The 12,727-nt window shown below is 46.9% G+C and overlaps 1 protein-coding gene across 4 annotated transcripts in view; it reads right to left on the reverse strand.

The window, feature by feature from the left end:
* The window catches only part of sema3fb (sema domain, immunoglobulin domain (Ig), short basic domain, secreted, (semaphorin) 3Fb), a 224,139-nt gene that overhangs the window by 20,212 nt on the left and 191,200 nt on the right, over window positions 1-12,727 (reverse strand). For 3 of the 4 annotated variants that reach the window (XM_078414167.1, XM_078414168.1, XM_078414169.1), the window contains exons 10-11: window positions 2,491-2,560; window positions 250-397 (exon numbers count right to left, since the gene is read on the reverse strand). In XM_078414167.1, coding sequence (XP_078270293.1) covers window positions 250-397; window positions 2,491-2,560 — 218 coding nt within the window. The remainder of the gene's footprint in view (window positions 1-249; window positions 398-2,490; window positions 2,561-12,727) is intronic. The other variant, XM_078414170.1, reaches the window with a different exon arrangement.

Here is a 12,727-nt window from a genome sequence, read left to right on the forward strand (position 1 = left end):
GGAAACAAAAGTGGAGGAGTCTTTTCACTTCCTGAGGATCAGTGGACACGAATTGGCTGAATGAACCAAAGTCATAACTCTGTGTCTCCAGGGACTGTATTCTTCCTCCCCAGAACTAGCAGATGGAGCCACATCATGAACTCCAGTGGGTAGAAGGCCGTGAGTATTTTGCTTCAGATGCAGAAGATCAATCTACCACCCTCCCTCCCGCACCCAGCGATGAGGAGAAAGTTCAGCCACGTTACTTACGGTGCCAGGCCTTGGGTACGGTATCTTCCCCGTGTACGGCATCCACTGATAATTCGGCCCTTCCTTGTGGGCGAAGGGCCCGTTGAAGACTGTACGGATGTCGGTCATTGAGTACACACACACAGCCGACCCTTTAAATACCGATCTACTGACACAAGAATGAACAGACCACCAAAATGGCCGGTCAGACCGCACAATAATTCACGGTTTTTAATAAGAAGGATAAAGATCGTGAAATGACACTGGGAGTGTGCGGAGTTAATGCTGCTGCGAGGAATATCGCAGTGATATGGTGGTGCATTCATACCCTTGGGGGCCATTTTAGCCAAGAGTCAAGTATGGTTTAATTGTCATATGTACCGACAACGGAACAATGAAACTCTTACTTGCAGCAGCACAACAAGCCCAGAAACGCAGCACACATCAATAACATATAATGGAAAAAGCCAATAAAGTATTAACCACAATAGTACAAAACCTAAAGTCCTTTGTGCAACTAAAGACAGTCCATAGACGTTCACAGCTGAGGTTAGTATTGTGTGGTGTTCAAGAGCCTGATGGTTGTTGGGAAGAAGCTATTCCTGAACCTGATGCTCAGACTCCTGTATCTCCTTCCTGATGGTAGGAGTTAAATAAGAGTGTGGGCAGGGTGGTGTGGGTTTTTTTTAATGAAATTGGCTACCGTTTTGAGGCAACATCCCTCTGGATCCCTTTGATGGTGGGGAGGTCAGTGCATGTGATGGGCCGGGCAATGTCCACCACTCTCTGATTATGCAGAATTCTAATTCACCTAATTATCTTTCAGGGGGTGATTCACATCTCCTGGGATTTCACAGTAAGTATATCTCAGGGTTTTGCTCTCTCCTGTCTTCTGATCACTTTGGTCAATTTGTTTCACCAAATTGGTTTCCATTTCCTGTTCTGCTTTCTCGTTTGGATCATAAGGTCAGGAATTGAGGACCTGTGCCATTTTGGTATTCACTGGCGGGTATGATGCCCATTGGCATGTCTGCCCTCTGGCAACAAGATGGTAGGATTCTAAAGCAACCTGACGTTGGCACTGCGTGGGCTCGCTGAGGACCTACCTTCATGCAGAGGGTGGTGGATATATGGAACAAGCCGCCAGGGGAGGTAGTTGAGGCAGGTACCACAGCAACATTTAAAAGACGTTTGGACAGGTAAATGGATAGGAGATGTTTAGAGGGATATGGGCCAAACTTGTGGGACTAGTGTAGATGGGGCATCTTTGCGGGCATGGGCAAGTTGGACTGAAGGGCTTGTTTCTGTGCTCTATGACTCTATGACCCAACATGCAGGTGCTGTGTGGCGCTGAACTTCGATCCTTTGTTGCAAAGGGGCCGTTTGACCTCCTGCATTTGTAATGGCTTTGTGAATGGCTGCTAGTTTCCCCAGCCCTTGCACCACCCCTCAATGCTCTGCTACAAGTATTGATAGGTCATCCAGATAAACACATATAGGTATCTTCACCTTCCAGTGCAACTTTCCATATTCCAACAACCTTCTGCATGCACAGATTTCCTTAGACCTCCAGAGATACAGCGAGGAAGTAGGTCCTCCGGCCCACCGAGTCCACACTGACCATCGATCACCTTGCACACGAGCGACAATGCACAGGAGCCAATTTACCTGTCAACCTGCACGTCTTTGGAGCCTGGGAGGAAACCCGAGCACCTGGAGAAAGTCCAGGCAGTCACGGGGAGAACGTACAAACTCCATACAGACAGCACCCGTAGTCAGGATCGAACCCAGGTCTGTGGCGCTGTAAGGCAACAACTCTCCCACTACACCACCCACCCCATTTCCTCTAATTTCTTGCTTCAACCACCTAGTCTCCATTTACCATGGTCCCAGAAAAATGTATCTGAGGGTTTTACTCTCTCCACCGAGTCCACACCGACCAGTGATCCCCACACACAAGCACTATGCTACACACTAGGGACAAGTCACAATTCTTACCGAAGACAATTCACCTGCAAACTTGTACGTCTTTGGGACTGTTCTAACTCGCTGAATTCTGAAAAAGTTCCCGTCTAATCCATAAAACTAAAGTGGGGCGTTCTTCCAGTCTTACACTTTAATTCAACACATGGAAATGCAAAGTGTGACTAAATCATTTCTTCAGGGTGGCTGCAATGGTAAGGCCACGTTTGTAGAACAAATTTGTTAATTTTGTGCCTGATAAGATCAACCCATTCCTGAACAGATCCCCATTGTGCCTACCCTGAGGCTGAGAATGTAGCGTAGATGATCGGGTTCTTTGCATCTTGTGTCTGTTGAATGAAGATGTCCCCTGGAGAGAAAGGGAGAAAAAAAGGGTGTTACTTGCCTCTCGGCTTTGAGCACCGGATGTTATACTTTGGCCAAATTTCCGAGCCATCCTACTAAATAACAAAGACAATCTGTTGCTTGGCGCTGGGTGTTACCAGCCCGTCCCACCTACGGCAAGGTTAAGGCTTGTTTCTTAAGTGAAGGATGTTATGATGGATGGGAAGCAAAACTCACTGAGACTGGGAAAGTAATGCATCATCTGCAAAGGTGGTTTCCGCATTCCCGAGGTGAAACGGTAGGAAATTAACTTAGCTACAAGATCGTTGTTAATGATTGTGGTTTGTGCAGGAATTGTCCGAGACCCGCCATCTGTTTCTCCATCTTCATTTCTAATTGCCTGTCAAGCATGGAGTCCCAAGTCTGCGACCTATTACCCCAGTGTCTTTTCACTGGTGTAGTCCATCAGAGCCCTGCCAGCACCGAAAGTGCTTCAGGACAATTTACTACCTGAAAGACACGGTGTTGATGGCAGATCTCCCCCAGTGACCACGGTAATAATAGTGGGTTCCCTGAGCAGTGGCAAGCTGCTAAAGTGATGGTGCAGTGCTTTCCTGAATCCTACTGCCTTTGCACATATTCCTTTCCACGGACATGCAGCCAAGTGAACGTCTTTGACCTTCAGCTTGGCGCATTAACCACCATTATGTCAGAGAATGGAGAACAAAGTAAAAGCACTAAATAGCTCCCGTTAATAAATAATAAGGGTACATTGACCAAGTCCCTATCCTTCAGAGCCAATGTACTTTTGCGTATTTCAAACAAGCTGAACTGATAATGATTCAGAACTATGCAGCTTTCTCTTGACGTTAGACAGCATGGAGTGTTAAACTGTTAAAACCACATCTATTCAATTAAGATCACAGAGTGAGTTCACAATAAGTCCTGAAACACTCATCAACACCAGGTTCAATATATTTTGTCTTTAGCAATGGAAGCAGGGATCACGGGTTCATTTTAAAACAAATGCTCATGTTTAGTTTAGAGATACTACGTGGAAAGAGGCCCTTCGGCCCACTGAGTCCACACTGACCATCGATCACCCATGCACACAAGTTCAATGTTATCCCACTTTCTCAACCAATCCCTACACACTAGGGGCCATCTACGTCTTAGGGATGTGGGAGGAAACCGGAGCACCCGGAGGAAATCCGTGTGGTTACAGGGATAACATGTAAACCCCACACAGACAGTGCCCGAGGTCAGGTTCGAACCCGGGTCTTTGGCGCTGTGAGGCAGCTGCCCTACCAGCTGCACCACTGTGCCGCCTTAAGTTCAACGGGCACGACGAGGTTTTAAGGAGCATTTTGAAGATCGGTAAAGAAGCGGAGAAACTGAGGAAGGAAATTCCAGAGTTAAAGGTTTGTGATCACTGTTACCAATGTTGGATCGATTAATTTCAGACTGTGACCATCATCATCGCCCAGTTCGGCCTCGTCTTTAATGTCAGCCCCTCAGCCAGAGCTTGGTGAGACTTGAAGAGTTGCCAGACTGCTGCCGTTCGGTTCGAAGGTTCAACGTTATATATTGATTCAGGCTGTGGTGCTGGTGTCAGCCCATGTCCGAGACTGTTAGCAATGTGTGTGCTCAGTGACAAGGGAGTTCAAAGAAGATGTCAACACTCAAACCCGATTACTCTGACCTGAACACATTGAATTAATGGATTACTCTTCCACTATTTGTTTCCCAGGTCTGCACCCTATCATTTAGACTCCATATCTCTGGTTCTAATGAGTTTGCAATGCAGTGCAACTGTGTAATCCCCTGGAGTATACAAGGGGAAGGGAGACTTCTCCTTCAATGTTTTAACTATTCAAAGACAGCCCATTACATAAAAATAAATGTCTCCTTAATGGTTATCAGGTCTCCCGAGTCCTATAAACTAATCAAGAAATATGGGGAAAAGTTGCTGATAGGTTTATTGATTTTACATAACAATTCCTTGTTTGAACTACCCGTAACTCCCAGAACACAGAACTAATGAGTCGGGAACGTGGACTGAGCCAAAAATCTTAAAGGAGTTTAGTCACCGGACTGGTGAGACAGTGGAGCTAATGAGGAATACTTGCATTATTGATCCAGCCTGAAGCTCAATGTGTGTGTAATTGCACGGCAATTACACAGCGTTTGGAAGCAGTAACTGTCTCATGCTGGTGTTTAGCTTCCAGGCGAGTGTGAGCCCAATCCTCACCTGCCTGCCTTGCTCCGTTACAACACCAATCAGGTGACAATGATATGGCCTGCGCTTCAATCATTGGGGCAGCGTATAGCCTCACCTAGTCTACCCTGCCTTAAACCGATCACTTGCATGTATCCACAGACACCTGCGGTCCATTTGTCTTGTGTTTTTGTTGGTTTTGTTTGTCTTAATTGTAGTTGTGATGTGGTGTTTTTGTGTTTGTGTACTATGTGTGTATGTGGGGGGGAGGGGGAAACTGTAACATTGTAAATATGTGTCCCTTCCGAACGGAGACCCGACCTTTGTTTTCTGGGCCGTGTCTCCGTTCCTGCTGCGGCCTACCATCGGCCCAACTCCTGGAGCTGGCGGCCTCCAGGGCTCTGGTTCGCAGAGCCCGCGGATCGGACTGACCACCACCGGAGCCGGCCGTCTTCGGAGGCTGCGGGAGCGGCTGCGACTCGCCTTAGGCTCGGGCCGCGTGGATGCCGACATCGGGAGCTCCGGCAGCGGCAGCGGGTTCGCCCGCCCCGGATCGCGGGGCTTGGGTCGCGGACATTTCACCGTCCGGCGCGGCCTAAGATATGCCGCGGGATATTTCTCTGCTGGGCGGGGGCTTCAATGTCGGGAGCCACGACCGCCCCGACGTGCAGCAACAGCGGCAGCAGCGTGTTCGCCCGCCCCGGATCGGACTTATCATCGGCGGAGCCGGCCGTCTTCGGAGGCTGCGGGAGCGGCTGCGACGCGACGCGCCTTGGGCTTGGCCCGCTGCGGACCGTCCGGTGCGGCCTGCAACCACAACAACCTGACTGCGGGCGAGGACAGCAGGAGAAGGGAAAGACATTGTGGCCTTCCATCACAGTGAGGAGAGAGAGGACTGGAGGAGACTCACTGTGATGGATGTTTCTTTGATGGATGTTTCTTTTTTTGTGTGTTTTTGGGGTTGGGTAATTTTAATGCCTATTTAATGCTTTTATTGTTGGACTGTGTTTTGGGGGTTTTGGGGTTGTGTAATTTGAATGCATATTTAATGCTTTTATTGTTGGACTGTGGGTGACCGAATTTCGTCCAATATTGGATGACAAATAAAGCTATCTATCTATCTATCTATCTATCTATCTTCGAATCGATAAGTTCCAGACATAATGGTCATGTGTAGGAAGGAACTGCAGATGATGGTTTACATTGAAGAAAGACACAAAACTGCCGACCCGAAACGTCACCCGTTCCTTATCTCCAGAGATGCTGCCTGCCCCACTGAGTTACTCCAGCATTTTGTGTCTATCTCAACTCCTATATTCTGTCATTGAAAAACAAGCATCATGATTATTCATGGCCACATTTACTTGAGGGGATATATTTAATGTGATCACCAACTATCACACTCATTACTTTTCACCCTGCTCTGTTCCATTCAAGGAATAAGTATTAAGATTATATTTCTAACAAAATGTATCTCCTTGCACTTACTTTTAACCCCGTGATTTATTGTTTGTACTTTCTACCGGAAAAAAACATTAGCGACGTAGGAAAGGGGAATAGAAATTTCTATAATCTGTCCCAACATTCACGACTAATCCGCTGCTTTACACCCATCGAATTTTATCGATTGATAACAAAATCTAGGAAAAGCAGATTTTAAAGTAACACTTGACACAGAAGCAATTCTTATTTATTAATTTGAAACATCTTATCATTCTATTTAGTGTAGACACATTTCACAAATTGAACGAGCTGGCTCTGAACTTTGGCTTCTGGTCTGAAACTCCCCAGTTAACTGTACAGCTTCCATCACCCCTTAGAATGAGGTACAAAGCCTCTTGCTTTGGTACGTCTGCCTATTTGGACACCTGTCTCGCTGGCCCTACATCTAATGCATTGATGTTCACAGTGAACAGAAGCCCACCCTCACCAGAACCCCATGGGACACCTCTTCCCACATTCAACCAACTGGAAGTGATTTTCAAGCCTTCACAAAGGAAAATGCAAAGATTGTCCGCTGTGAATGTTTCCACTTTTCCAATTATGGCAATGAATGTATCATGTGCTGTTACGTGAAAAGCTGATTTTGGAAAGGTCTTGCTGTCTGCTTTGACTCCCATGAATGATCTTTGCAACAAGGCTCTTTTGGTCATGAACTTGTAGGACCTTGTGTCGGACATTGGATTGTACCTATGATTTCCCAACGGGTTGATATCAACCCGGCACCAGAATGGGAGGGAAATCAGTTTAGTTTTGTGTATTGTCACGTGTATCGAGGTACAGTGAAAAGCTTTTGTTGCGTGTTAACCAGTCAGCGGGAAGACTATACTTGGTTACAATCGAGCCGTCCACAGTATACCGATACAGGATAATGGGAATAATGTTTAATGCAAGATAAAGTGCAGCAAAGTCAGGATATAATATACCGTGATATACCGCAGGCTATCTTTATCAGTGGAAGCACCTTGGAGCTATTATATAATGAAAGCACAATGACATTGGGGAATATGGTAGCTAATTTGTACAGACGACAAACGTAGGGTCAGCACAGTCGCACAGCGGTAGAGCTGCTGCCTCACAGTACCAGAGACCCAGGTTCAATCCTGACCATGGGTGCTGCCTATATGGAGTTTGTACATTCTCCCTGTGACCACGTGGGTTTTCTCCGGGTGCTCTGGTTTCCTCCCACATTCCAAAGACGTGCGTGGTTGTAGATTATTTGGTGTGTGTAAATTGCCCCTCATGTGTAAGGATGAGAAAGTGAGATACCATAGAACTAGTGTACTGGTGATCTGTGGAAGGACATGGTCAGATAATGTTTCGGGTCTGGACCCTTTTGCAGACTGACTCCTAAACTAAGGACGTTTGGCATGTCTCCGAAGACTCTTACCACACTCTACAGATATGCCATATAAAGCATCCTATCAGCATGCATCACAACTTATTGGGCAACTGCTCTGCTCAATATCAAGTCCAATACTCAAATGTAAAATTCTGTAACAAAGTGTTTTCAAATGATCACACACTGGAGGGGTGGACTAGTAAATGCAATCAAACTCCTGCCTACTGTTCCTTTTCATTTGAACTCTAGTCACGGTGGTGTAAAATGGAGGGTTAGATTCATGTTTCTGTTTTTTTTTTGTTTTGACTGTAGTTGAACACGCCGTTAAATAAGCTCTCTGACTAAAATCTGCAAATTGGTTCATATTTTTTCTGCCTTTATGTACAAATCCTGATCATAGCAGAACCTTTCTTGGCGAAGCTGCATGGACTGACAAGGACCTAATAATATAAGACATACGGGCTTATTTTCCAGTAATAAATCAAGAATTCACCTTTGACACGATCAAGTAACATGTGCAGACTCAATGTCTAAAGTAAGAAATCAAATTTGTCAACTAGTCGCACTTCCGACAGGGATTAGTTCTTTATCTGACTATCTCTCTATTCCATTTTGAGCACAAACAGGGCTTATTCCAAGTGCCCAACCATGAACATAGGGGGGAACGGAAGGCAGTCGAGCTTACGGAGTGAGGTAACTTATATTTTCTCGGCGAGCTTATTTTTTTTAACGTGTCAGGATAAGGGGCCTGTTGAAAGTTGGGCGACAAGGCATCCGGGCAGTGCCAGTCATGGCAAGTTGCTGAGGTGTTGGGAATGAGCTGGCAGGATTCCCAACTCGCAGGCAGGAAGGATGAACGTTGTCCCTGAGGGAATGGTCCACTCTTTGTTCGTCTGTCTCCTCAACGAGTTGAGTTGAGTTTAGTTTAGAGATACAGAGTGGAAGTAGACCCTTTGGCCCACTGTGTCCACGCTGACCAACGATCAGCCGTACACTAGTTCCGTGTTATTCCAGTAGTATTCCATCCTACACGCCAGGGGCAATTTTCAGAAGCCAATTAACCTACAAACCTGCAAGTCTATGAAGTGTGGGAGGAAACTGGAGCACCCGGAGAAAACCCATGCCGTCACAAGATGAACGTACAAACTCCGTACAGACAGCACCCGTAGTCGGGATCGAACCTGGGTCTCCAGCGCTGCAAGCATCGTAAGGCAACAACTCTACCAGCTGTGCCACCCTATCTTTCTATCTTTAGTTTATTTGCTAGAGATATAGCACAGAAGCAGGCCCTTCGGCCCACCAAGTCTGCGTCGACCAGTGATCACCCCGCACGTTAGCACTATTCTACACACAGTGGGGATAATTTGCACATACACCAAGCCAATTAACTTGCATACCTGTACGTCTTTGGAGTGTGGGAGGAAACCGAAGATCTCGGAGAAAACCCACGCAGTCACGGGGAGAACGTACAAACTCTGTACAGACAGCACCCGTAGTTGGGATCGAACCCGGGTCTCCAACACTGCAAGCATCGTAAGGCAGCAACTCTACCGTCGCGCCACCGTGCTGCCCTGAAAAATCTCGCAAAGTCTTTCTGCTTGGTTTCGGCTTTCTCTTACTCTGACACAAAATGCTGCTGGAAGATTACACCGAGTAACTCAGCATCTCAGTGTGTATATTTTAATTGAGGTTTCACTCTGCACAAACCAGGAAGACTGAGGGGACTCGGGAGATTGCAGTGAGATTTATTCTAGACCATGAGGCCTCCTGCAGTGGACTATCTGTATGTGTTCTCCCAGAGTTGGTAATCTCCACAGTCATAGAGTCATAGTCAAAGAGTGATACAGTGTGGAAACAGGCCCTTCGGCCCAACTCGCCCACACCGGCCAACAATGTCCCAGCTACCCTAGTCCCACTTGCCTGCACTTGGTTCCTTAACCCTCCACACCTGTCCTATCCATGCACCTGTCAAACTGTTTCTTAAACAATGGGATAGTCCCAGCCTCAACTACCTCCTCTGACAGCTTGTTCCATACACCCACCAACCTCCTTGTGAAAAAGTTACCCCTCGGATTCCTATTAAATCTTTTCGCCTTCTCCTTGAACCTATGTCCTCTGGTCCTTGATTCCCCTACTCTGGGTAAAAGACTCTGTGCACCTACCCGATCTATTCCTCTCATGATTTTATATAGTCAAGACCAGAAGGTGGAATATGAGAGTGATGTGTGTTCTATGTTCCCATTAGCTGTCTGTTCTGCAGTACACTCAGAAACTAAATATTATCATTAGTTTAATGGATAATGACAGCAAACTAAAAACCGTTATCAGCTCAATTGCTGAATATTTTGCAGATACATTACTTATTCCAATCAGTGCATTGCTTCAACATAAATCTTGCAGTAGTATTATTTTCCTGCTTTTTAAAAAAAAAAGTAAATATGCCACTGGGAAATTAACTGCAGCTATTTAGAAGTGAAATGTTGTTTTACTGGCACAAAGTAACCTCCAGGCAATCACATTAAGCAGAGCGGTACCTGGTCCCTGTCAATTGCTGGAGATCCTTTAATTCCTCTGTATGTTTTCAGTGGATGATCCAGCTGGTGAGAGGGTCAAGGAAGGGGTGGAGGCAAGTCAGGGCTGGTTGGTGGGTAGGGGAGGAGGGCAGGGGAAGGGATGGAGGCAAGTCAGGGCTGGTTGGTGGGTAGGGGAGGAGGGCAGGGGAAGGGATGGAGGCAAGTCAGGGCTGGTTGGTGGGTAGGGGAGGAGGGCAGGGGAAGGGATGGAGGCAAGTCAGGGCAGGTTGGTGGGTAGGGGAGGAGGGCAGGGGAAGGGATGGAGGCAAGTCAGGGCAGGTTGGTGGGTAGGGGAGGAGGGCAGGGGAAGGGTGCTTGCAAATGAATCTGTCACAGTGGTGCAGCGGTAGAGTTGCTGCCGTACAGCGCCAGAGACCCAGGTTTGATCCTGACTACGGGTGCTGTCTGTACGGAGTTTGAACGTTCTCCCTATGACCGTGTGGGTTTTCTCTGGGAGATCCGGTTTCCCCCCCACATTCCACCACGTACCGGTTTGTAGGTTAATTGGTTTCGGTAAAATAATAGATTTTACCCTCGTGCGTAGGATAGTGCCAGTGTACGGGATGATCGCTGGTCGGCGCGGACTCAGTGGGCTGAAGGAACTGTTTCCGCGCTGTATCTGTGAAGTTACAGAAGGCTGTGGAGGCCAAATCAATGGATATTTTTAAGGGGGATTCTTGATTAGTATGGGTGTCAGGGGTTATGAGGAGAAAGTAGGAGAATGGGGTTGAGAGGGAAAGACAGATCAGCCATGATTGAATGGCAAAGGAGACTTGATGGGCTGAATGGCCTAATTCTGTTCCTATAACTTATGAACTTATTACCAACATAAACATTCAATGTAGTCACAAGGAAGTGCAGATGTTGGAATGCAGCGTGCAGCACAAAGTACTGGAGTATCTCAGTGGGTCAGGCAGCATCTCCGGATGACATGGTTAGGCAACGTACTGGAGTATCTCAGTGGGTCAGGCAGCATCTCCGGATGACATGGTTAGGCAACGTACTGGAGTATCTCAGTGGGTCAGGCAGCATCTCCGGATGACATGGTTAGGCAACGTACTGGAGTATCTCAGTGGGTCAGGCAGCATCTCCGGATAACATGGTTAGGCAACGTTTCATCTCCGGACTCTTCAGACACTTAATCTAAAGTCTAAACTACGGGACGGAGAGCAATGGAGAAACGAGGGCCAGTTGGCCCCCCTCACACCGCCGAAATAAAATCAAATACTTCCTGTCAACACGCCGGCTAATGAGATCCTTCATTAGGGACACTCTGGTTACAGAACGGAAGACGAACATGGGATGTGTGAGAGGCCTCCGAGAGCAGTCATCGCAAGCCCAGCAAAGGCATCACTCCTCGACACCCCCGAGGCTGGCAATGGGCCCAGACTCTCTAATGATTTAATCTTTAACAACCCATGGCATCCCGTCACTCAATAATCTTCACATCGTTTCTAAAGAGAAATTAAAAGAAGCATCTGATTTCATGGAGTTACGTTTTGTTGCCAATAAACGAACTGTTTTTAAATGGATTGCTATTGGATTTATTGAAATGCTTTGCTGTTTCTGGAGGGGAGGGGGGCGGGGGGGGGGGGGGGGGAGGGGAATCTTTTGATACTTTCCAGGAGGCCAAGGTGAGGCCTGATGCCCTGGTTGTAATGAGAAGTGAATTATTTCCTTCCCTCCCACTGACATTTTGATGTCGTTGATTCTGTTGCATTGCAGATGATTTAGAGCATAACCTGTACCATTCTGTGACACCTCCCGCCAGCATTTCCCAGTGGAAGGAAATCCGATGGACCTGTTCCATCTCATTGAGTCATATTTATCTCCCATTTCTAAATTGCGCGCGACTCGCAAAGAGGTGATAGAGTGGACCCCGAGTTTTAAACACATGACGGAGTATAAAGCATACAGAACCAGGAATGATTGAGGTAACACATGATGAGCGTTTGAAGGCACTGGGCCTGTAATCGCTGGAGTTTAGAAGGATGCAGGGGAGGGGGGCCTCATTGAAAGTTACCGAATAGTGAGAAGCGTGGATAGAGCGGATGTGGAGGGTATGTTTCCACTAGTGGGAGAGTCTAGGACCAGAGCCCACAGCCTCAGAATAAAATGAAATACCTTTAGGAAGGAGATGAGGAGGAATTTCTTTAGTCAGAGGGTGGTGAATCGGTGGAATTCATTGCCACAGATCGCTGTGCCATTGGATATTTTTAAGGTGCAGATTGACAGATTCTTGATTAGTACGGGTGTCAGGGGTTATGGGGAGAATGGGGTTGAGAGTGAAGGATAAATCAGCCATGATTGAATGCCGTAGTAGACCTGATGGGCCGAATGGCCTAATTCTGCTTCTATACCTTATGAACTTATAAACTGTTCACACTGCTCCTTCAATGATTTCCAGGGTTCCAAAGTACTTTGGCTTCATACAACATAGAACAGGCCCTTCGGCCTACAATGTCTGTGCTGAACTTAATGCCAAGCCCAATTCTTATCTGCCTGCACATAATCCATATCCCTCCCTTACGTCTGTATGCATATGCCTATCCAAAAGTC

This window comes from Rhinoraja longicauda, chromosome 17 (genome assembly GCF_053455715.1).
Source record: "Rhinoraja longicauda isolate Sanriku21f chromosome 17, sRhiLon1.1, whole genome shotgun sequence".
Taxonomy (NCBI): Eukaryota; Metazoa; Chordata; class Chondrichthyes; order Rajiformes; family Arhynchobatidae; genus Rhinoraja; species Rhinoraja longicauda.